Source organism: Natrix helvetica, assembly GCF_964273705.1.
Source record: "Natrix helvetica genome assembly, chromosome: Z".
NCBI lineage: Eukaryota > Metazoa > Chordata > Lepidosauria > Squamata > Natricidae > Natrix > Natrix helvetica.
In genome coordinates this window covers 118,223,735-118,250,336 of record NC_138554.1, presented here as the reverse complement: position 1 = coordinate 118,250,336, position 26,602 = coordinate 118,223,735, and the positions used below count along the sequence as shown (strand labels likewise).

Below are 26,602 nucleotides of genomic sequence, written 5' to 3'. Positions count from 1 at the left end.
GATATAAGTAATAAAAGAGGTTAATTTCAACGCCCCCCGTATCACCACGCCACCTCCACCCTATCCTCCGGCCATTGCCCGTAATGTCTACAAATACCACACACACAAAAATGTCATTTCCAGAAATGTCTCACAATCGCCCGGCCTCGCAGTGGTCCAGCCCGCCACCCCTCCCACCGGGCGACACATGGTTCCCCTGCCCCATGGTCTCCCCGTCGTCGCGCGCTCTCCGATTGGCTGCCGTGCGCTCTTCGTCAGATGGGCAGAGATCTGCCCAGCCGGGCGGGCTCCGCCCCAGTGTTCTCGGATCACACCTTCTGAGATCTGCGCGGCGCATCCTGAAGCGCGATGGAGCGGAGCTGGTTCGAAGCGGGTGGGTCTGTGCTGGAAAGGGTCGCAGCCGGCAGCCCGCTGTCCCTGCTTCTGGCCGCCTCTGCTTTTGCCCTAACCTTGGGCTACTTGTTCCAGCTAGGAACTCGCCAGCAGCGACAGTCTCCCAGCGGCCAGGTAAGTAAGTTGAAGCTTGGTGGCGTCCGCATCCTTTTTTTCTTTAAAGCTAGTTGGTGTGCTGTGTGTGTTTTGAGTCTCACTCCTCATATGAACCCTTCGGTGCAAGTACTTTGATGTGACCCGGGGTGCAAAAGGACACCAGAGCAGGTGCAGGTGCAACACAAGGGTACACACACAGTCTCTCTGCCCTTCACGGATTGATAATGAGAACTTCCTTTTGTTTCCAAAATAAAAAGAGCAACTATCCCTTGGGGACTTTCTTTGTAGAAGCCTGTGTGTATAGCGATAGACCAGTCCTCAGTATTCCCCAATAAAGGCGAAAGCATGCAAGAACTGCTTAGTTCATTGTGGTGCCTGGCCATGACACATCATCTGGCTCCCATTTGATGCCATTCAGATGTATTGGGGCTGTGACTTCCAGAGTCCTCTGCCAGTGTTGCCACTGAGCACTGGCAAAGACCACGAGCCTTTTTTCCCTATGTACAACTTCAGTTTCTATCATCTTTCAAGTTTCAAAGACAGTAGGTTTCATAGCACCTGCAGATCTTAAGAGTATTTTGCTGCCCAATCCAAACTAAAAAGCATTTGTCCTCCTTTCCTATAATGGAGCATCAGAGGTGAGCATTTTGGGGCCCTGTCTGGTGATCTACTGTGAGCATCTCTGCTTAGCAACCACAAAACTAATTGTGATGGGGCAGGACCAGTAGCACAAGTTTTAGGTTCTTAGCCAAATGTTATGTACCCTAAAGTAAAATGTTTACTTGTTATATTGTTAAAATGAACTTACTCATTTTAAGCATCATTGGTGCACCCTTGATCTGATCACCTAGCATTATTTTTATTTCTCTTTCAGTTTTTTGGGATCAATGCCATACAAATTTTTGTATGCTTAAAGTCTCCTCCAATCAGATTTTTGTTTGTTAAAAGTGTAATCTTAGCAGTCATATTCAGCATTTGTTTATTCACTTCTAATAAAGACGGGGAAGCAAGAAATTCAATAAAGATTTTAAATTTGTTGTTTAAAACCAGTCTGGTTAGATATGTACTGTTCTGTGTACAGGTATAAAATAGGATTTATTTCCCTTTCTTTTTTTCCATCTGTAGAAGTATCCACCTTACATTCCATCAAATATCCCTTTTCTGGGACATGCAATTGCCTTTGGAAAAAATCCTATCCAATTTTTAGAAGATGCTTATGAAAAGGTAAGCCTAATTCTTTTGCACTGTTAATGTGATAGTTCTGTAATAATGCAGTTATTCCAAATATTTAAACAACAGTATTTGTTTTGGATAACTGAATGAATTAATGAGTCCATAACTAAATAAGGACAATAGTTTAGTTTGACAAACATAATTGCATATCCAACAAATCTACGAATATTGATGTTACTCATGGAGCATAAAAGCAGAGTATTGTACGTAATCTTTTCCCCATGTCTTCTCTTTCTCCTAATGTCATCTTGTTAGCGGTTCTAATATTTCATTTAGGGGTGCATGTGAAATCCACCAAAGATTTACTCTTAAAGGTAGAGGTAAAGATTCCCCTCGCACATATGTGCTAGTCGTTCCCAACTCTAGGGGGAAGTGCTCATCTCCGTTTCAAAGCTGAAGAGCCAGCGGTCTGAAAACGTCTCCGTGATCATGTGGCCAGCATGACTAAATGCCAAGCAGCACGGAAACTGTTACTTTTCCACCAAAGTAGTCCCTATTTTTCTACTTGCATTTTTACATGCTTTCAAACTGCTAGGTTGGCAGAAGCTGGGACAAGTAACGGCAGCTCATTCCATTACATGGCACTAGGGATTCGAACCGCTGAACTGCCGACCTTTTGATCGGCAAGTTCAGCGTCTTAGGGATTGACCCACCGTGCCCCTAATTTACTCTTAGGGCATGTCAAAGCAAAGTGATAAAACAATATAGACTCAATCTGGAGGCAACCTATGATTTGTTTGCTGAAGTGAGATGGTAGCAATTTGCCTCAAAGCAAAGATCAGGTCTTTGGCTTCATTGGCTATGAAGCCAATGTTACAGAAGGAAACTACACCTCGGATTCTCTTCCAGTATTAGGCCAAAATACATCAGGACAGTGGGCCTCATTGTAGAGGGAGGTCCAGGATTGGAAACTCCACCATGTATTGTGAACCCATCCAGTCTAGGAGAATGTTGGGGTCCACAAAAACCTCTGCCTGTAGAGAGATGTTGTTGCTTTGCAATACTGACAGGAGGCTTTGTGATGACCAATATATACCATTCTCCTTTTGTGACTGCTTCGGGTGTTTTCCCTTGGCATGCACTGCAAATAATGGCTGTCCAGTCTGTAGGCTCATTGTCTCTAGCACATGTTGCAGGATAGCCTGAAACATGCCCCAAAGTCACCTGGTTTTGAAAATCTTGGGTGCTCAATATTGGGGTTCCTGGTTGGGCAAGCTTCAGAAAGCACTGCACTTGAAGGCCTTTTTAGCTGCTTTCTGCAGTGCTTACTGAAGAAGGTTCCTCTATACTTCAGGATCTAAATCAGTGTTTTTGTGAGATATGGTGACCACGGAGGAGGAACTGGTGTGATGGAAAGCAATAAGGACATAGGATATTACAGAAAGAGGGGGGGGGGGGACAAGAAGTAATGATTTGGTCTAGCAAGAGTCTGTCTATTGGGTGTAAGCAAATAAAGAACTGAACTCTGACTGAATTGTCATGTTGTTCTTGGACTTAGCCTGACCATTTTTCAAACTTGGCAACATTAAGATGTGGGAACACTCAGAATTTCCCAGCCAGCATGGAAGTAGAAGTTCACATATCTTAAAGTTGCTGAGTTTGAAAAACATTGATCTAAATGATAATTTAAGTAAAATAAGATGTGAAATTAGTATTTTATTATGAAGATGAAAATGAATGAAGTAGGCCCTAATAATCTACAGGTAGACATTTTAATTAGGGCAAGGGACATTTCAATATGTAGTTTGGTTACTTGTCAAGTTGGTCAACTACCAGTTACTTATGCAAAAAATGATTAATTAATTGAGAAGGCAATGTTGAGCATCAGTATTTGATCATGTGTTCGTTTGTCACATGTATTTTATGTATTTATGTTGTTACTCATATGCAATTACAGTACAACCTCTGGTTACGAATGCTTCTGACCACAATCAAATTGGGTTCCAACCAAAAAATTCTCAACTTTTCCCCCCCACGGCTGATTTCCCCTTCCACGCCATTTAAGTTAAATTTGGCTCAAGACCAAATCGGTTTGCAACCAAAGTTATGGAACGAATTATGGTCGTGCCCAGAGGTTCTATTGCAGCGATGGCGAACCTTTCTTGGCTCGCGTGCCACAACTGGGGGGAGCGCAGGGGGGTTGTGTGCAGGTGTGCCGCACCCATAAAGCAACGCGCGACCCCCCCAGTGCGCATGCGCACACAAAAGGCGCGACCTCCCCATTTTTACATGCTTTTTTTGCCCTCCCCAGGCTCCAGAGGCTTTATAGGAGCCTGGGGAGGGCAAAAAGAGCCTCCCCCGCTCCCCCTGAGGCCCTCCGGAGGCTTCAGGGATCGTCCCGGGGCTTCCCTGAAGCCTTTGGAACACTTAAAACGACCCTCCGTGCAAACCGGAAGTCACTTCCGGTTTGCTCGGAGGGTCGTTTTAAGCGCTCCGAAGGCTTCAGGGAAGCCTCTGGAGGGTCCCTGAAGCCTCCGGAGGGCCTCCGGGTGGGGTGGGGGAGGCTCTTTTCGCCCTCCCCAGGCTCCTATAAAGCCTCTGGAGCCTGGGGAGGGCAAAAAATGGCTTTTAAAAATGGTGAACTCAGCTGCCAGCGCGCGCATGCGCGCTGGCCACCTGACAGGGCAGCACCTCGCGTGCCCTGACAAATGGCTCCGCGTGCCACCTGTGGCACGCGTGCCATAGGTTCACCATCACTGTTCTATTGTATGCTAAAATGCCATTGTTGTACACTTCTGTTTTTCTTTGTTTTTCTTATTTTTTAACTGATCGATTTGTCCCTTGCAGTATGGGCCTGTATTTAGCTTCACTATGGTGGGAAAGACCTTCACCTATCTCCTGGGGAGTGATGCAGCTGCTCTCTTGTTCAATAGTAAAAACGAAGAGTTGAATGCAGAAGAAGTTTATTCACGGCTAACGACTCCTGTTTTTGGCAAGGGAGTAGCTTATGATGTACCCAATGCAGTATGTATATTGTTACATGAATCATTAGTTTAGTTAGATTTCAATACTGAATATATAAATAGAATATAAAAACTGACATACCAGACTATGTTTAATTATAAAAGAACATTTCTCTTAAAGAGCTCTAATTATAAAGGTTTACTGTCAACAAAGAGCTACATTTGGAAAAAGTCAGTAACAAGGCTGGATTTGTGATTAAAGGACAGCTTTCATCTACTGACTGCCTGTTGAATAGCACGGCTGAAGTCATGAGATGTTTGGATGATTTTGGGGAATGAGTAGAAGAGATGCAATTTAGGATTCAATGAAACAAGGGATTGAGGAGCCAACAGCAGCTTAATAAAAAAAGAAATTTAGGAAGCACCCATCTAATTGTTCAGGTGGTTAAAAAATAGTGGAAGGAATTTTGTATCTTCAAACTTCCAAGTTTTATGTATATGTGCGTGCGTGCGCGTGCACACACACACACACACACCAAAATAAGACCTTCCTGGATAATAAGTCCAATCGTGTTTTTGAGTGTATGCACTAAAATAAGCCCTCCCCCAAAAATGAACCCTCCCCCAAAATATTGCAACACAGCAGTAGCCATGAGATGACCATGCTCGCCCCTCCTGCACCTCAAAAATAATAAGACCACCCCAAAAATAAGGCCAAGTGCTTATTTGGGGGGGGGGGTGTCAAAAGAAAATAAGACACTGTCTTATTTTTGAGGAAACAGTGTGTGTGTGTGTGTGTGTGTGTAAGTAATCTGTGAATTTAGATTCTAGTTTTTCCAGAACACACAGTTTGAGAAAGGCTAGTATAAGCCAAGTATTCTGCTTTGAAATTAGTATTCTTTTTATTTTTTAGGTATTTTTGGAACAAAAGAAGATGCTAAAAACTGGTCTGAACATAAGTCAATTTAAAAATCATATACCAATAATTGAGAAAGAGACTATAGAATACTTCAAAAGTTGGGGAGATAAAGGAAAAAGAAGTAAGTATACCATTTGAACACATTTACATTTGGACTATAAGATTTAATCTGATCAAACCAAAGAAGGCAAATATAGTATCTTATGTCAAAAAAAAAAACACCCCAGTGATAATTGTAATAATGACACCAATTCCAAACCCCAGGAAATTCTGCTAGTTGTTTTCTTGCTACATTATTGGTGGGAAATGATACTTGCTGTCTTCCAGAAACTTGATGAAATTCTGTTGAGATCATGCCTGGCAGTTCTGTGAATATCAGATGGAACTCTGATATAAATTTGAAAATACAATTAAATAAACAAATGTATTTTCTGCTTTCTGATGGCTGTTCAAGGCTTATGCAAGGGCTGGCCCTGAATGTTGTTGAGCTTCTGTACTGTTGTGTGATTGAGTGCAGTAGTAGGCTAGTTTTGGGTTGGCCCTTGGCATTCCTTATTAGGCAGAATGCAGACCTTGGCTGGTTTTCCTGTGATGTTTTAGGTTTCCATGTACATAACTTACTTTACTGATCTTATCAGAAGTTAAAGTGCAAGCTTCAGTGGTGATATGCTTTTTTTGTCGGGGGGGGGGGGGGAAGGAATATTTTTTTAACAATGAGGGATGGAAAAGGAAAAAGTCCCTTATCCCTTCTCTCATCATCATCTGCCCTGCTCCAAGACATCTTTTACCTTTCTATCTAAAAACATCTACCAAAGAATCATCATAAAAAATTAGATTGATCTTGTTGTGTTCATCTTATTAACTTTTGTAATTTTAAAAGTGGACTGCAAATAGTAACCCTATTTTTTAAAAAATAAATCCTTGTTGAATTTCACAGATTTATTTGAAGCACTTTCCGAACTAATCATTTTGACTGCAAGCCACTGTTTACATGGGAAGGAAATAAGAAGCATTCTCAATGAGAAAGTAGCACAGCTCTATGCCGATTTGGATGGGGGATTTACTCACGCTGCATGGCTCTTACCAGGGTGGCTGCCTTTGCCCAGCTTCAGGTATTATATTATAAGTAACTATATTGAATTTTACGGTATAGTGCAATATTAATGCAATATCGGGTTCTCAATTTCAATTATATAGCATGTGAAGGATATGTTTTTGTGTTTTTATTTTTATAGTTATAATGTACACTGAAGATGGCATTTAATTTCGTTGTATGATGTGCAATGACAGCTAAACTAATTTTAACATCTTGATCACCCATGAACATTATTAATCAAATATAATGAATGGTATGTGGGAATGACCTTGAAGATAGGAAGAACAACTATAGCTTACCCAGTGGTTTGATAAATGAAATTTGAGTTCAAAGAGGGGGAGATGAGAAAAAAGTCTCAGAAAGGGAGACCTTCTCTAGAAATTGGGAGAGTAAAAGTGAAGAATGGGAGGACAATTTTCAGACTTGTAATAAGTCTTTAATGCTGTGATAAAAATAGAGCTAGCAATCCTGGTTACTGGTTTGTGATGAGAGTGCCTTTTAAGGCTAACACATATTACTATTTTTAAATCATTAACATGTTACTCTTATCTCTCTTTATGCCCAGCATTACCCATTGAACTTCACAGAATCCAATCTTTCCTAGTTAAATTGCAAGTTGCTGTCAGTTTTGCCTCATCAAATTCTAGAAGCTTATTTTTCAAATGTGTAGATAAGCTAACCCTTGAAATTTTCAAATGTTTTAATTTTAACAATTGGGTTATAAACAGGTGGCACTTTTTTCATGGCAAAAAAAGTATTATTGCATATATTTATGAATAAGCCAACCCAATTTTGGAATCCCAAATTTTGGGAATGTATTTTGGAATCTAAAATTCTCAGTTAATACAATACATTTACCAATGAAAAAGTCTTCAAAACTCTAATTCGGGATTGAAAGCTAATAGAGATTTATGAGCCTTTTCTATTAGGTATAATAATTTTCCATCATCATAGATTGTGGTTAGTATATTCAAGAGGCCTGTTAAACAGTGTTTGAAACTGGGGACGACTTCCGGCAGCTGAAGGCGACGGTCGTGTGCGCCCGCCTTCTCGTTGCTTCGGTGGGTTCCCCTGAATCCTAGGGGGAGCACAGGGTACCTTGGAGGGGTGCCCTGCCATAGGGGCGGCTTGCTGGGATCCCCTGGAGCAGCGGCGGCCACAGGGGGGTTTCCAGCTTTGCCCCAGGAGCTGGAGAGCGTAAGGAGCGCGCGGAATGCCACTGCGCACTTCGCCAAACGCAGCCTGGAAGGAAATGATTAATTTGAATGCAACAGCTGAAGCGCGGTGAGGTGGGGGGGGTCTCCCCAGGTCTTTTACAGTTTATTACTCTATTGACTGATCTGCAGTTTTTTCTGGGACTTTATTTCAACCTTTGGAGAAGTTCAGATTGGAGGGGGGGGGGAAATTTCCACCCCCCTTGGAAAAGCGGCACTTGGAAAGTCTCTCCCTTGTAAGGGAGAGAAAGTTTAAAATCTACTTTCACTTCCCTTAAATAATGGGGAAAAAATTTATCTTTTTTCTTTTGACCACAATTGCGAGAGAAAGGATGGCTGAACTGATTCTTCTCTAAACTATGCATGGGAACTTTGATTTTGTCGTTTCCTGACCACCTGTATTGGCTGAGCCAATATGGCCAACTTCCTCCTTTTTCTTTGTCTTTGTGTATGAGACTCCTCCCTTCAAAAACTTTGTGCCTTTGAACTAATTTCCACCCCAGAGACCTCCAAGAGCCTCTTCAAATAAGTTTGTCCCCTGGATTTGGAATATTTTGATCCACCTATCTGCTCTAGTTTTGTATTAAACAATTTATTCTCCTTTGGACTTGCCTGTCTGGTGGTCTCTACCGGCTGTGCTTTCCCACGGACACCATTTCTCTATACAGAACAATAACTATCTCCGAGCTTCATGATGGGTCCTAAGAAGTTACGGCCTGTAAAGGCCTCATCGGCCCCGACATCTTCTACGTCCAGCCCCATTGCTCACCAGTCACAACTGGGATCTTTCTTACAGCCCAAAGCCCCTGAGGAGAGCTCAAAAGATTTGTCCATTCATCAGATGCTTCAAGCCATTTTAAAAGGACAGGATGAAATGAAAAAACAACCTCAGGACTTAAATGATCAGCTCAGAGAGACGAAACAACAAGCCACACAGAATGAGCAGAGGATAGGTGTACCGGAGGAGGGTGTGGTTGGGATGAGAGATGACCTGAAGACAATCCAAAGGGGGAATGTAAAATTTGAGAATCATGTGATAAAAATGGAATTTGAAAGGATGTCCTTTTTCCTTAGGTCCCAAAACTTGCCAGAAGTTGAGAATGAAGATCTTAAGGAGATTATGACCACAATGTTAGCAGAATATATTAACAGAGACAAATAATAGCTTGGGTGGGATATTGACCTGATCTATAGGATTAATTCAGCCTATGCAAGAACTCACAATGTTCCAAGGGAAGTTCATGTTAAATTTCTTAGAAAAACCACAAGAGATGAGGTTCTTGGAGCTCAAAGGGGGGGACCATTAAAATATAAGGATAAAGAAATAACCATTCTTAAGCAGATCCCAAAGAAAGTAAAAGATAAGAGAAGGAAATATTCCTTCTTAGCAAAAAAATTATACAATAATGGGATTTGGTTTAGGTGGTTGTTACCAGAAGGCATGTTGATTTTTTGGGAGGGCAGTAGAATTAGAATTAACACAGTTGCGGAAGCAGAGGCTTTCACTAAAAAACACAGTGCTCTCTTAGGTGACATGGGGGATGTTACACAAGAAACAAAGGAGGGAGGGGCTGAGGTTCTGCCGGTGGACGGGGGGGAGGATGCGACAACTAGAAGACTCAGATCACCAAAGTGATTTGAAACATCATTGCAAATGTTACAATGTACCTTTATGGAAGTGATAAAAAGCAAAATGATTGAAATACTGATGATTTTGTGTTAAACTTAAAACTGCTAATATCTATGTAAATGTTGATCTTTTTTTTGTAAAAGTTGCGAGGCCTGGGGGGCTTCTCCCCCCCACACGATGTAGCTGTCAAAATGTTTTATAACCTTCCAACTTTTAAAATCAATAAAATTTGGACAATTAAAAAAAAACTGTTTGAAACTGGATAGCATTGTGATTATACCAGCTCGTAAGCTGTAATCATTCGTAAGCTGGAATAATAGAATATAAGGGTTGAAAAGGATCTTGGAGATAATCTAGTGCAAACATTAGATGCAATTGGGCAAGAGAGAGTGCAGCTAAATGTATAGAAATCTTCAGAAAAAGCAATTCAATAAGAGGATAAAAATAAATAAATATTCCTTTTCTCCACCACATATATACTTCAAGGGTGCGAACATACTTAACACTCTTTCCTCCTCCTATTTTCTTAACAACAACAATCCTGTGACATGGATTGGGCTTAGACTGGTCTATCCAGCTTTGATGCCTAAGAAATGATTAAAACGTAATCTTCTGATCTCTAGGCCAGCACATTAACCAAACCCATTCTCAAAAAACCTGGTTTTATTTGGCCTGCTTATGTTTATTATATGCTACAGAGTGCAGGCAATAACTTCAAACACCAAATGAAGTGGACTGGGTCAGTTCTTCCTATGCAAAAGAAAAAAAAATCTGGATCAAGTTGGGTTGCAGGCTGGGCAATGAATTGTTTTCAGTAAGTAATTGCCAAGTTTTGGCAATGCACTACAAATAGCCCTTTTTAAAATTTGACATTTCTTTTGTCCTGCGCTTAAAAAAGAATTTGGGGGGCAATTAAATGTTCAAAAATATATGTAACATCCAATTCTTTCATTTTGCAACTTGTTTTTAATTTCAGATGCAGAGATAGAGCCCATCGTAAACTAAAATCTATTTTCTATGAAGTAATTCAGAAACGAAGACAATCTTCTACGAGAGAGGATGACATGCTGCAAACATTACTGGATGTTACTTACAAGTATGTGAAACTGTTACAACACCTGGATAAGTATTACTAAAATCCTAATAGGAATAAAAAGGAATAAAAACAAAACTTATAAAAGGAATCAGAAATCAGGATAAGATTGAAAACTTCAATCAATAAAACACAAGAACAATTTTGAAATGTAGTTTGTTGTGTAGGAGAATAAAGTAGCATTGAATTGAAAACAGAAAAATTAAAAATCTCAAATGTTATTTTCAGTGAGAAAACTATTATGCGGTGGGGGTTCATAGATACCATAAGAAGTTTGCGGGAGGGGGAGGGGGCTTAGTATACAGTGTTTTATTCAAGAAACCATGGTTAAATCAGATTTACTCTCTGGGCCCCCATACATATTAAATTGTGCCTACCTGTCCCATCAAGTACAGACAATATATAATAATCCAGATTTTAAAGCTACATTGCTATTATCTCTCACCATTAGCATATTGCCTAAGTCTGATGGAAGTTGCATTTAACATCTAGAGAACCACACATTGTCCATCCCTGCCATAAAGCATTTATCTGATAAATTCAGAAGCTACTTATTGCCAGGAGCAAAACTTCTATAAAAGGCTAACTTTGATCCAGGGTGAAAATTTTTGAAAATATTTTCTATGTAGACATAGCAGCATTAAGAATTTTTATTTTAAAACTATATTTAAATAAATCAATGCCTAGAAAGACTTGTTAAGACATTTAGAAAGAAGATTGTTATGTCTTATTACTCTGATTAGTTCTATAATCTCCAATATTTTAAATTTGTAAGCTCTTTAAGTTGAATTCAGTATAGAAATAGCAACAATTATTTTTAATAATACTGATGCTTATGCTGAAATTCTATATTGTAAAAAATTGTGAATTTTTGTCTAGAGGATTGACAAAAATTGGGAATTGTCCTTCTCATTCTCATTCTGGTGTGTTATCTATGTTTTGAAATTCAGAGACGGACGACCACTAACAGATGATGAAATTGCTGGGATGCTTATTGGATTGCTCTTAGCAGGCCAGCATACATCTTCAACCACTAGCACTTGGCTTGGCTTCTTTTTGGCTAGGGACAAATCAATACAGCAACAGTGTTATGAGGAACAAAAAAATGTGTGTGGAGACGATTTATCACCATTGACCTATGATCAGGTTTGTAGGCTGTTACTTATTTTCAATTTACCAATATAGCTTTTAAATGTATGTGTATGTGGAATCAGAGAAAATTTGCATTAGTGAGATAATATACTGTTCTGACCCCCCCACCCTCCGTCTGGTAATGAACGCTGACACAGGCTTGGCTGTTTGCTACTCTTTAATCCCAAAGATTACAACTGTTGGCTGAACGCCCAAACAATAATCACATGCAAGAATAGTGGCAGCAACCCAAATCAAACAGAATGAAATACAAGACAGACCAGACAAGAGTTCCTCAATACTGTTACGAACGGTTGAGTCCTGCAAACCTTCCTCCCAAAGTCCCGTTTATATACGCTCTTGGGAGGGGCCACACCCCAACCACCTGAGCTGCATTATCTCTTAGGAGGTTGTCTCCGGAGTAGCTGTTGCCTTCGTTTCTCTGCCGGGCATCAGGGACAAGCCCCCTTTGATCTTCCCCACTGCTCCATGTCTCAGGCGCCTCCTGGTGGCCAACCAGCCTCTCTGGTCCCTGCTCTGCGTCTGAAACATGCCCAAGGTCCTCCACCTCCTCCATAGCCGACTCATAGGGTTCGTCGCTATCTGAGTTGCTCAGCAGCTGCAAAGGATCTTTCTGGGTCACAACAATATACTATTCTAAACCTGCAAGGTTTTTCGCATATGGATATTAAGAAAAAAATGTATTAAATAAAAAATTCCTGTATGAGTGTTTCTAAAAGTATTTTTGGTCTGCAAGTGAGCATCTATATTCTTAGCTTGAAAGTGGGTGTCCAATGCTTGCTTTTCTTCTTACTTACTTACTTTCTTTCTTTCTTTCTTTCTTTCTTTCTTTCTTCTTTCTTTCTTTCTTCTTTTCTTTTTCCTTCCTTCCTTCCTTCCTTCCTTCCTTCCTTCCTTCCTTCCTTCCTTCCTTCCTTCCTTCCTTCCTTTCTGTCTAGATTTTGCAGTGAATATTATGTACAAATATGTCTTATCTAGTTTTGTATATTACTACCAACGCTAACAAATGACTTCTATTTCTTTGCTTGTGAGTAAATTCTTCTGAATGCAATTTTAAGTTATAAGTAGGTATTACCTTCATTCTTGTATCAAAGGTATTTGTATGTGTGTATGTATTTGTTTCATTGAAGATTTTCAATATCAACTACAAGTACATGTAATCATAGCTTATAATTATATACATTTAAAAACATTCTAAATATAAGAAATTGTAAATACATTTTTTAGCTCAAGGATTTGAATTTATTGGATCGTTGCTTGAAAGAAACATTAAGACTTAGACCACCTATAATGACCATGATGAGGATGGCTAAAACTCCCCAAGTAAGAAATTTGGTTTATATTGAATATATATCAGTGTAAATAAGAATAAATACCTAAGGTGATATTAAAAAGATAAAACTTGTTTGCACATGTTGCAATACCCAACTAGGTAATGTTACCAGTGCAATAGTATGGGGGTTTTATAAAGTAGTTTTCCTTTCAGTATTGGTGGGCGGTGTGCATTTCTCTTTGATAATTCCTTGATTAGGCTGTTGTTTTTCTGTTTGATAGTTTATCTGGTCTTAATCCCTGCTTATCTAAATATTGAGAGGAAATGTTCTGGTTTTTTGTTTGTTTTCTTCTTAGCTTTTTTATTGTCTCTTTGGAATTGTGTATAAATGTAGTTTATTCTGCTATTGATAGTTGTGTCTGAATCTCAACTCCTAGTGTATCTTCTTAGTAATTTAGGCATCATTAAGCTTTTATGTTATTTTGTCTTTAGACTATTGCTGGTTATACAATTCTACCTGGTCATCAGATTTGTGTATCTCCTACTATTAATCACACACTTAAAGACTGTTGGATGGAAAATTTAAAATTCAAACCAGAACGCTACCTTCAAGATAATCCTGCAGCTGCAGAAAAGTTTGCATTTGTGCCGTTTGGTGCTGGTATGTTTACTTACTACATTGCTATATTTTCAACTTCTAATTTTATTGCAATGAATGGTTGCTTGCAATTTATCTTTGGAGCTATCTAGAATTATATAGTATTAGTCCCTCCCATCCCCCAAAAAGCAGTAAAATAACATGATTTGAACTAATAAACTGGAGCTGTTGGACAGACATTCATTGTTTGGGGAAAAAGGTTACCACGCCCAAAGTAGTTATTGCTAATGTTTCAAGTATTTAAATGAATTTGCAAATTCAAACTGTCCTATTAAAAAAAAGTTGTCATGTTGAAATCAATGATGTAAATACTTCCAATGATTGGCTTAGTTAGGAGTATGAAGAAGAGGCACATTTTCAGTCTACCTGGCTCACCTGGCTGTGCAACTCTTAACAACCAGACCCAATCCTGGAGATTTCCCTCATTCCCAATAAGCCTGTATTTTGTTGCACACACATAACATGGACACATGTTTACTCATGCTCATTGGCGTAAAGCTATTCCCAAAAGTTCATGGCAAGAAAAAAAAAGATTAAATTGAATGAGATGCCTCTAGGGTAAGATGTCCTATTTATAAAATTAATTTCTGCATATTCTCTCCAATAACAATGCCCCCGCCCCCCAAAATACGTGGAGAAGGCTATCCTGAGAAGGGTGAACAATGTTAAATGGGGATGCAATAAGAGAAAGCAATAACTGAATAGGAAAATAAGAGCTGTTTTCTGGGATTACAAAAAGGATTAATATTATCTAGAACCATGATGATAGGGCACACATGCTACAGATGGCACGTGGAGCCGTATCTGCTGGCACATGAGCTGTCAGCTCCAGCATTTATGCATGCGCTGGCCTGCTGATTTTCGTGAAAAACGGGTCCAAGGCGCCAAACGGGAAGTTTGGAACTTATGTTTTTCACCCACCCAGGTTCTGGAGGCTTTCTTGAAGCTTAGGGATGGCAAAAATGGCCTCCTCCTGGCCCCCCAGAAGCTGGAAGTGGATCGTTTCAAAACTTTTGGTTGGGGCCGTTTTTTGCCCTCCCCAGTCCTCCTGGAAGTTGGAAATTGATCGATTCCAAATTTCCAGTTGGCCCATTGGGCATGTTTTACGCCCTCCCAGCCTGGAGCCTGGGGAGGGCGAAAAAGGCCTGCCTCGGGCACTCCGAGGAAATACCAAGCTCAGCTTGGCGCCAAGCAGTGCGGCACACGTGGTGAAGAGTGTGGTGGTGGGATTGTGGGTGCATGCACATGGATGCGTTTTGCATTATGGGTGCTAGCACATGCATGCTATTGCGCACACACACTCACATTTTTGGCACCCAACAAGAAAAAGGTTAGCCATCATTGATCTAGAATGAGGTTGTTTTTTTTAACCTTATTATAAATCAATGCATAGAAAAGTAGTTCTTGACTTAACAGTTCATTTAGTGACCGTTTGAAGTTACGGCACTGAAAAAAACCTTATCATTTTTCACACATGACCATTGAAGCATCCCTGTGGTCACGTGATCAAAATTCAGATGCTTGTCAACTGACTCATATTTATGATGGTTGCAGTATCCCACTGAGTCGCAGTGGTGCAGTGGTTAGAGTGCAGAACTGCAGGCTATTTCTGATCACCAGCTGCCAGCAGTTTGGCAGTTCGGTTTCACTGGCTCAGGGTTGACTCAGCCTTCCATCGTCCCCAGGTGATAAATTGAGGACCCAGATTATTGGGGGCAATATGGTGACTGTAAACTGCTTAGAGAAGACTGTAAAGCACTGTGAAGTGATATATAAGTGCTATTGCTATCATGTGATCATCTTTTGCTACTTAACAACTGTGGCAAGAAAGGCGGTAAAGCGTCAAAATTCACTTAATAAATGTTTTGCTTAGCAACATAATTTTTTGGGCTCAATTGTGTTCATAAATTGAGGGCTACTTGTATGGAAGACAAATGTATACTGATGTACCTTACTCTCTATCCATGAATGTCACATACTTTTTCTAGAATCCTTGTGACGCAGAAGTACCATCTTCTTTTCGGTACACTGCTCCTTCAAAGGTCATTCATGGGAGTGGCTGAGAGAGGGTGTGAATAATTTTCTGTTTGTATTTTATGTATAAATAATTAGAATTCTATGTTGTTTTTAAAGTATACTAAATAACATGGAAACAATTTTTAAAAACGGAAACTCAATCTGTTTTTATCTTTTTAGGTCGTCATCGCTGCATTGGAGAGAACTTTGCATTTATTCAGATTAAGACAATTTGGACAACACTTCTGCGTTTATATGAATTTGATTTAGTGAATGGATACTTTCCTGCCATAAATTATACAACTATGATCCACACACCAATTAACCCATTAATTATATATAAAAGGAGATCACCAAATGACACACATACATTGTAGAGAAGCTTTTCTACTACCGCTAAAGAAGTTGAGTTGCTTGTAATTTGTAAAGAAAAATTAAAATAGTTATAGTTTGCCCTTTTTTTAAGTTTCAGTAACTTGAGTATGTTTGAGCTATTTTTTCTTTTTAAGTAAAACTCTTTTAAACATAATTTGGAAAGCTCAAAGATAACATGGATGAAAAGAGACTGGTTCATAAGGCACAAAAGATGCCATAATTTAAACATGGGAGAAAAAAACATAATACCATCAATTTTTAGAAATACAAAATTTCAGGTTGCTATAACTTTGTAGATATTGGCATAGTGAATTTCTGTATGACTCCTTCCTGGAAAACTGCTATTAACATGCTTACCAGAAATGACATTATTTCTTCTAAAATAAAATTTGAATAGTTTTTTAAAAAACAGTTTAAAAGCATAGGGGAAATCAAATCTTGCTCTCTTAATGACTGTGACGCCTGTTGCCTAGTAAGTTAATATAAAACAGGGTCTCTTCCAAGTACCATATGAAATACTTGCTATTGAAATATGGCAACTCTCTAAGAAGAAAATAGCAATAAAATCTGCAGGATTTAAAAAACAATTTGTTAAAGTGATGACTTATTAGTAGCTCTTTTGCAGAAACTAGGAATATTCAGTCATTGGGAGGTGATTAGAGATACTAATTTGTTAAAATGGTTCGTGAGATAGTAGTTCTGCAGAAACTTGAAATGTTTAATCATTGTTATGTAATGGGGGGATATAGAATGTACAGTGGAGAAATGTTGTCATTTAACTATTTGACCTTCAGTAATGTTTTTAATTAAAGAGAATGAAACTGACCAGTACTGTATTAACACTTGTCATATATCATCATGCATCGTTAACAGGTGGATTTTTAGTATTTCAATCTGATTCATTCCCTTTTTAATATTCTAATGGAATATATATTCTGTATTATTAGAATAGATAGAAATGGAATTTTATATATATTAGAATATATCCTAGTATTCAGACAAATACACAACAGAATTATTTATCCATTTAAATGCTGTAATCTTTGCAGCAACAAGCTTTTGTTAGCTTGGGTCTACTGTATTCATAATCCCAAGAAAACTACTCTGAAGTTGAGTTTTTGCTGTGAAGGTCTGATAAACGTAGATGTCAATACAAATAATTATATTCAAGCTTTTAAAACAACATTTTCATTAATGTTATAATCAGAACACAAAAACCCATTTTAAAATAATTTCAGACACGTATTAAAACAATGAAATCTTTATTTCAGCACTTTGACAAAATAACCAAAAAATCCAAAAGTTCTACCTGTACAAAAATAGGTCTCTAGAAGTGATATTTCTCTCTGCGATGGCAATAGCAAATAGAATAAAATTGTGAAAAGTCCTTCACTTGGACCTTATTGGGAGGGAGGGGGGGGAGTTGTGCTCCTATGCATTCAGTAATATCAATACTTAAACGTTTCACCCTCTAACCCATTTGATAAATACACACTTTAATAATTTAAGTGTTTAAATTAGCATTCCATAAATATACATGAGATTTAAAAATCAGGCTCAAACAACAACAAAAAGTGCCTAAATACATAACTTATAATCTTGGTGTGGTGCCAGCAAGGTGAGCTGCATACAATTGTTGAACTGTGTTTGTGTTGGTCGCACAGCATTGTACAAAAGCACAGCAGCAGGATAATTTGCAGAAGGCATTTCATTTTATGTACTATTGATGGGAAAAATATTTCAAAGATTATCTTCGGACAGCAGAATGCAGCTGAATTTGTGAAGCAGATGCTGTGGGGCAGAAAGACAAATATTAAGACTCTTAAAAACCTTGTACAATCAACATAGCAACTACTGAAAACAGCAATACAGGTAGTGCTCAACCTATGACCACAATTTAGCCCAACATTTTTTTTTGCTAAGTAAGACAGTTGTCAAGTGAAGTTTTCCCTATTTTATGACCTTTCTTGCCGGAGTTGTTGTGAATTACTGCAGTTGTTAAATTAGTAATACTTGTTAAGTGATTCTGCCTTCTCCATTGACTTCGCTTGCCAGAAAGTCTCAAAAGGTGCTCATGACCCTGGACAATGCAACTCATAAATATGAGCGAGTTGCCAAGCATCCAAATTTTCATCACATAACCATAGGGGATACTACAATGGTTGTAAATGTGAAAAACTGTCATGTCACTTTTTTCAGGCCTGTTGTAACTTCAAACAGTCACTAAGTGAATTGTTAAGTTGAGGCTACATGTAGTAGAAATTAGTACCAGATGAGGAAACGGCAAGTAAAAGAACAGTGATATTTACCTGGCTGTGCAACGCCAAGTCGTCTATGTAGGGATTCCAGACGATTAATATAATCTGTTAAAGCTCTATCAGGATTGTAACTCTGCAGCTGAGAAGATGCAGGGGAGATTGGGCTGAGATCAGTATGGATGCCCTGATGCCTTAGAAAGAGAAACAGATAAAAAGTGTTAATGAAACAGACTTGCAAAATATCTGACAGTTTATAAATACTGAAAATAACCCAATTTCCTAAACATTAGAAAAATAAATACATTGTATACTGTAATGCCCTGAAGAAACAAAATTTATCAATTTACACTTATCAGGTATTTTTCCTGTCCATTAATATTAAACAAATTCTTACTTGGCATCATTGATATGCACCTTTAAAAAAGCATTGCAATAAAAGATTCAACAAAAGAAATGGAGGCAGGTTACATTGAAAAGTAGTCTACAATAATTACAATTGCACTTGATATATGTACTATTTGAAGTTCTTGTTGACTAGCCACAGAGGCTTTCAACTGATAAATACACTAATAAGGTAAAGGTTTCCCTCAGTTGTGTCCGACTCCATGGAGCGATGCTCACCTCTGTTTCTTGGTGAGGGAGCCAGTGTTGTCCAAAGACAATTTTGATGGTCATCCGGCAAGGATGGCTATATGCCAAAGGCACATAGAATGTTGTTACCTTCCCACCGAATTTGGTACCTATTAATCTACTTGCATTTGCATGCTTTTAATCTGCTAACTGGGCAGGAGCTAGGGCAAATAATGGGAGCTTATCCCATTGTGCGGAGCTCAGGTCTTGAACCTGAGATGTCAGCTCTCCAGCTGACAAGTTCAACATCTTTAACCAATGAGTCATCACATCAGAGGTGGATTGCTACCGGTTCGCACTGGTTCGGGCGAACCAGTAGTGGAAAACTGGACTAGGTCGCCCAACCAATAGGGACGGCAGACTCACCACACCCAAAACTGGTTCTCTGGTCGCCGCTGCTGTTGCCAATCTGTTTTTTAATCATTTTTTTCATGTTCTGCGCATGCTCAGAACAATTAGCAGTCAACCGCGTGCACATCTGGCATGCGTGTAGTGAACCGGCAGCAACCCATCCCTGCATTACATCCCTAAAATACACTAACATAGCTTATAAAATAGCATTCCCATAGTTCAATACTATTCACTTAATATATTTTGTCAAGACAGTATTATTTCCAAAAGTTTCCAATATTCAAAAATACACCAGATAACTAATGCATCTTATTAAAATGTTTTCCTATATACACAAAACAAAGAGTTCTGCTGATTTAGTTTTGATTGCAGCTCCTTTTGCTGAGTTACATATTTCTATGAAGATTTCCCAATCTTCAGAAACTACTTTTAGTAATGCAAAATAAGATAAAGTTTTAGCATACAAAAATTCTACTATAAATCAGTTAGTGGAACAATAGAATATCTGGTCCAATTCAGCACAGGCCTGAAATGCATATGGTATGTAATGGAACACAGTTTCATAATATACTTTGGGAAAAGTATATACTTTCCAGGTTCAAATTGCAAAAATTACTTTGCAAACCAATAATAACTATCACTGAATACTATGCCAAGTTGCAAAGATTCATATCAAAATATTTCTAGCAATTTCCAGAGTCACTAAGCATGTGTATCTGGGGAGCTAATAAAATTGTTTTGTCAATAGCATTTTATACTAAGAAAGGGTGTATATGTTCTAGCAACCTGGTATTTGAAATGCAGGCAGTGAGCATAGATCTACATTTACCTATGCTGATAAGAAGGAGATCTGAGAGATTCCAGTTCTGATCTGGATTTATCAGAAGCAGCTCTATGTTCTCCACAGTGTTCCAGACTACCAGAAAATGAATCGGACCGTAACTTGTTACCTACACAAACAACAAAAATAACTTTATTTTAGAACTCAATCAGCTTTTTTTAATATTTGGCAGAGAGAGACTTTTTGTTAAGAGCCTGTAAATATTCTGATAATTTCTCAATTTTTTTGCAGAAAGCTTTTGGCATAGATACAAGAACAATGAGAGTATAAGCTTTTATTAATCATGTCTCCAATGATTATTCATGTTAGCCAAATATATTTTTTGAAATTTCCTTAGCATTTTGGAAAGAATAAACATAGATAACTTCTAATTCAAACAGCAATAGGATCAAACATTTTTACAACCATACAAAATGGAATAATAAATACTACAAAATTCAATTAAAATCAATTAAAACTGAAAGCCTTAAATAGTTGCCACTTCTTGGTGAAATGACTTCTGGGTAATACCATATGAAACAAGGAATATGTGGTGATATTTCACTTCTTGTTCAGAGGAGATCTGAAACTGAACCTTACAACAGATACTATATTCTTATATAAATGTAGTCCTCGACTTATGACTACAATGGAGCCCAAAATGTATGTTACTAAGTGAGACAGTTGCTAAGCAAATTTTGCCTCATTTTGAGACCTTTCTTGGCACAATTGTTGCCAAATGAATCATTGCAGTTGTTAACTTAGTCACAGTAGTTAAGTGAATCTGGTTTTCCCATTGACTTTGCTTGATGGAAGGTTGCAAAAGGTGACAACATGGCCTGGGACATTACAACCATCATAAACATGAACCAGTTGCCAAGCACCTGGAATTTGGATCACATAACCCTGGAGATGCTGCAACGGTCATTTAAGTGTGAAAAACAGTAATGTCATTTTTTCAGTGCCATTGAAATATTTACCTGTGTTCTGACTATAACTGTCTCGGTTGATGCCAGTTAAATGAAAAGTAGTAACTCGTTTCCATCTTTGAACCAGGAATTTCATTCTACATTTATAATAAAGGGAAATATGTTGTAATATTTAGGACATCTGATATGAAAAAATCAATAAGAAGTAACACATTTCATGTCCATATATGAGAAATTCTTGCTTAGATATAATCAATTTCTTAATTTATTATCTCCTTATTTGCTTTCTAAATATTATCTACGTACTTTGGAGAATAGTTTCCTATATGGAAGGCTTAGCATTTAATTAAGTACCTTGTTTTCACCATTTTACCACTTTAAATACATAACCAGCTTTATATATGTCTTATTAAAAAAGAATTGAATCTTTTATGTCTTACCTTGAAATTGCAATTAGCGCTGTAGCAGCTGAGCGAAATCTGGTAAAACTTCTTGAATGGTGTGTAATGACCTCCAGTTGAGTGTAGGAAGGCTGCCCACCCATTCTTGTAATAAGAGTTGAAGTGACTTCTTCACACGCCTGAAACCCATCCAGTAAGAGCAGCAAATATTTCTTTTGATAGATGAGAGCCTTTCGAAAGCTCTCTGCTCTCAGATATTTTCCATAAATTCTCTAGAGTAGAAATTAAATACAGTGAGAAATTACACATTGTGAGGTGCTACATGCAATCATGTTTTTTAGTTTCTAGACGAATAGAAACTTTCAGTCTTGTGAATAAAGACTAATGAAGAAGTTGTTATTTTATGGCATTCAGTCCACCTTATCATCTAATAAAATAAACTTTGACTGTTGATAATGTATGTTATTATGTTATTAGATTACTATTCTTCTGAATTGCTAGCTTTAGTAATACAGCATGGATGGATGAGATTTCCAATCATAAGTGGGCAAATACTTCCTTCTGAAAATCAGCTAGATGTGGGAAGTTGACTTTTCTTTCAATTTAGTCCAGGCATATATTTGGGCAAGGGATTTAATTCAGATCTCTCTCTTGCTAGTAGGCTACGCATCTTTTACTGATATAGTCATATCACAGAAAGGATCAAAAGAAAGAACTTTCAGACCATTTTATACTATATTTCAGAAGGAATGAAAATAAGAATCCTTCCCATTTTTAAAATCTTCAAAATCTCAATTGAGTAAAAACAGATGGCACCAAAGCTCAAACATTTTGCTACCCAATTTGTGAGGTTCTATAAGAAATATTGGCACCTATATTTGGTTGTGGGGTTGTCACCCTTCCTTAGTCAAAAGAAAAAGATATGGGATATTTTGCAGTTAAATTGACACAAATAAGGGTGCCACATTTTAGGTCATTTGATTTCAGATTGCCATTAAAAGCAAGTCAGTGTAAGGTTTAATGACAGAAAAAAATGGTCCAATAAGTAGTTAAGATAAAGCTTTTCACCTTTAAAGCTGCATTTTCAGAATGTGATTCCAGTTCTTTCAAGAAAACTTCATTTCTTAGTTCTCCTTTTAATTCTGTTAATTCAATTTCTGCCTGCCTCAAGGACTTTTGAAGACTTAATTTCTCTTTATGCCAGATTTCTTTTTCAGAAGCAATCAGTGCATCAACATTTCTTCCATTATGTAGTGACTGTCTAAAAGTCTTGCAAAATTTCAAAAGGAACATAAAGAAGCATCCAAATTAATTAGAAGTAACTACAGCCTATTCCTTGTTACTAAGAGATAATAACAAATGTAATGTACACAGCCAAATTATGTACAATAGTCAAGAAAGCATTTATAGAAAGATCTTGGTGATTCTTTCTGGCCTCATTTATCACTGGTTGAATAAATATGGAAATAGGTGCTAGTAATCATTATCCTTAAGACCTGTGGAAAAACTGAATGCTGACTCTACAGCTTAAACATATTTGGCTCTTATATAGTGTGTGTGGATGCAACATAAGGCAAGCCTAGTAATAGGATGTGCTTGCCTATCCATTATGCTTCTGTAGATTGATTACCTATTACCGTAAAATGATTATCTGTGAAAATTAGTCCAAGAATATGCAATTTCATGGAAAAGTGAACGTTCTTAAGTAGCAACCACTGCTTCCTCACTATGGAGTCTGCATGGGATTTCAATCTAAGTACTGAATTACATATCCAATTAAAATAAATTATTTTTTATATGCATAAAATCTAAAATACAGATATTAAAGGGAAAGCTGATGATTTTTATACTGCAGCAATTAAAAAGAATATCCTTATAATGAAATCTCTTTAAATTATTTCCACTGGAAGGAAATCCACCATTAGTCTGTTTTCATTTTTAAAAAGCTGTAAGTTAAATAAAACAGTTCTTATTTAACTTTGCATTGAGCTTGCAAGTTATTTGACAGTCTGTCCAAACAAATAAGTACTTAAGATGAGTGGAAACTGATATAGTTTCAAAGGATGGAAAAAACGTACTGAGTCTCCACAAGATCCTTTGTAGCTTCTAAGTTCCTTTTCCAGTTTTATAACTTCATTCCTCATATTATTCTTCTCCCCACTCAATCTAATGACAAACCCAGTCAATTCAGTATTCTGTTTTAGCAGTCTTTCAGCCAATGAGGCTGATGATGGGGAATCTGAATTAATCTATGAAGGAAAAAAAATAGCAAGTAAAGCAGCTCAAAATAGCTTGAACACATCTGCAATTAGGAAACATATTGTAATACTGCTTTCTAAGAAATGGAAGCCAAATCAAATCACAAATATAATGCATATTTACATTGCATACAAAATCCATTGCTTCTTTTCAGATAAGTCTTCCATGAAAGAGTGTACTTTGCTTTATGTATTTGGATTCATTGTAAATTGCCTGGATTACTTCACATAAAGGCAGAACTGATTCAAAATTCTAGTTCCAAATGGTAAATAAGAAGTAAAGACCCAACTATACTCTTCCAAATTACAAAAACAGTCCATATGCTTTAAAACAGGAAAACAGAAGTTATCTTATGCTTGAAAATATATACAAACTAATTCAATTTAAATAAATCATTTTCAATCTTAAAAATAGGCCTAAATAAGTATTTCTGCTCCCTCTCCCTGAACATTACCTCCAGACTATATAAATCAGAGAGCACTTGCAATTTTAATAGAACTTCTTCTATGTCAGTTTGCATTCCAATTAAGTCTTCATCATCTGATTTTTCAAAGGGTAATCTGGAATTAAAAATATATATCTGATATTTGTGTAGCGCAATTGACAATGAAATACACATAATCATTATTTTCCCTGTCCTACTGTCATGGTTTTTCTATGTTTATCACAGATTATAAATGCCATAGGTTCAATAATAATGTTTTGTGAAAGGAGACACACATAAAAGTTATTACAGAACAAGGATTATGATTATAAAGCAATCCAAGCTAAGTTAAGACTGTTAACTATGGTCATAATTTAAAATGTAAAACATAAAATAATGGAAAGTAAACGATACAACTATAGTTATGGCTTAATACTGTAAAAAATTTAAAGACTTCATTCAGAAATTGTTATTTTTATTTATAACTTTATACTGGCTCATAACCTGCTTCCTATTACTCACATCACATACTCCTAAATTGTAATATATTATATACAGGTTTTTCATCACTGTATTGCTATTAAAAATAAATATATCTAACCTGCAGGCAGTTTTATTGGCCAAGTGTTTCAACTTGGAAATCACATTTTTGAGCTTCTGCCGAATCATCTCAATTTCTTGAGATTGTCCGGAGGCATCACCTTCTCCAATACCCGTTAAGGAAGAATGAGATAATTCTTTTGTTTCAGCTGGTCCCATTTTCTGCTGGAAAATCCACTTTCTTGTTCGTTCATTAGATTCCTCCAAAGCAACCTGCACATGAAAGTATGCCGGAAAGGTGTGGGGGAAGCAGAGAAGAAAACGACTTTCTACTAAATATATGAAAGTTCTAAAGTCAAGAAAATACATTTTTAAGTATGTGGCATTTGTATTTTTTAATACAAATACTTTTATGGAGTAAGAGTATCTATGGAGATTCTCAATCATCCGAGTAATAGTGTCCCAAAGGTGCTTTTCCAAAAGCAATTGGACTTTCTTGGTTTTAATGATTTTAAGGAAAAAAAACCCAAGAAAGTTCAGTTCACATTTGGGACTATTGACTAAGAGCTTTATTTAAAATCTATACTTACTTACATTATTAAAAATAAGATAATTATAATATTGTTATTCCTGATCATTTATATTGCTTGTTAGCAGCTTTGGGAGGATTTGTATTCTGAATTGTCAAAATACCATATTAAAGAACATATATTGTGATAAACAACTGTTCAGAAGATAGTCTGTGTGTATGTGTGTTGGGGATGGAGAGAGACAAGTACTTTTAGAATAAACAATTCTAAAGAAAAGATTAACATGTGATAGTCTGGTTTAGCTTATTTTATATAAGTCTACATCAGTGGTTCTCAACATGTGGGTCGGGATCCCTTTTGGGGTCAAACGACCCTTTCACAGGGGGTCGCCTAAGACCATTGGAAAACACATATTTTTGAAAAAATATAGAAAACATAAAATAATCTTATGGTTGGGGGTCACCTCAATATGAGGAACTGTATTAAAGGGTCATGGCATTAGGAAGGTTGAGACCCCCTGGTCCACATGGTCACATATTCTCCAGCTTTTAGAGCAGTTATTTATGTATGAAATAGTTCTAAAATCTAGAAAATCTATGACCACAAAGAATAATTTTAACATAAGGTAATTTTGATTAATCTTTACATGTTTCACAGAATATTTTTTTAACTATACCCATTTTAATGGGCTTCAAATACAAAAGAGCCAACCACACAGAGCCCTATACAACATACCTAAACAAACATGTATAGATACTACTCATTGCTCACCACTACACCATTCTTCCCCACTGTTTAATATTACTGCTACTGCAATTATCACTCCTTCTCCTACTACACCTACTCCTTGTGAATACTACTATAGAACAATTGTCTTTTTCTAGCTGCTTCAGACTGCTTTACTCCACAAATGGAGACATAGTTTCTTCTTTGTCCCAGATCCATTACACCCAGCTGTCTCTCAGCACAGCTTTTATTCTCATGCCCGCTGGGAAGAGGGATAAAGAGCTAGGACAATACAGCACAGATGCTGGGCAACCTGCTCTCTCACAACAGCTCAAGCAGTTTTCTTGGAAATTATATGAAATACAGGTAGTCCTCAACGTACAACCACAATTGAGCCCAAAATGTATGTTGTTAAGTGAGAAATTTGTTAAGTGAGTTTAGCCCAGGGGTGAAATTTAGTAGATTCTGACAGGTTCTAGAGAACTGGCAGCGGAAATTTTGAGTAGTTCAGAGAACCAACAAATACTTCTGGCTGGCCCCAGTAGGAATGGGGAGTTTGCAGTATCCTTCCCCTGCCACGACCATCAGGCCATGACCACAGAACCTGTAGTAAAAAGTTTTGAATTTCACCACTGGTTTAGCTCACTTTTACAACTTTTACAAACAACAAATATAAATTCATT

General features: G+C 37.5%; 2 protein-coding genes across 2 annotated transcripts in view; one reads left to right on the top strand and one right to left on the bottom strand.

Annotated features, from left to right (window-relative positions):
- Positions 1–273: 273 nt before the first annotated feature.
- CYP51A1 (cytochrome P450 family 51 subfamily A member 1) lies at positions 274–16,876 on the top strand. The gene is made up of 10 exons (XM_081932341.1): positions 274–507; positions 1,615–1,713; positions 4,510–4,686; positions 5,539–5,665; positions 6,482–6,656; positions 10,461–10,580; positions 11,528–11,723; positions 12,957–13,052; positions 13,495–13,663; positions 15,857–16,876. Exons 1-10 carry the CDS (start codon positions 349–351, stop codon positions 16,051–16,053), a joined length of 1,515 nt encoding a protein of 504 aa, XP_081788467.1. The 5' UTR covers positions 274–348; the 3' UTR covers positions 16,054–16,876.
- Positions 16,877–17,302: 426 nt separating this feature from the next.
- AKAP9 (A-kinase anchoring protein 9) overlaps positions 17,303–26,602 on the bottom strand; it is a 100,589-nt gene continuing 91,289 nt past the window's right edge. The window contains exons 41-49 of the mRNA XM_081971472.1: positions 24,725–24,936; positions 24,154–24,259; positions 23,519–23,689; positions 22,509–22,709; positions 21,480–21,712; positions 21,091–21,176; positions 20,120–20,240; positions 18,361–18,500; positions 17,303–17,842 (exon numbers count right to left, since the gene is read on the bottom strand). Of these exons, the coding sequence (XP_081827598.1) occupies positions 17,799–17,842; positions 18,361–18,500; positions 20,120–20,240; positions 21,091–21,176; positions 21,480–21,712; positions 22,509–22,709; positions 23,519–23,689; positions 24,154–24,259; positions 24,725–24,936 (1,314 nt within the window). The 3' untranslated portion in view covers positions 17,303–17,798. The remainder of the gene's footprint in view (positions 17,843–18,360; positions 18,501–20,119; positions 20,241–21,090; positions 21,177–21,479; positions 21,713–22,508; positions 22,710–23,518; positions 23,690–24,153; positions 24,260–24,724; positions 24,937–26,602) is intronic.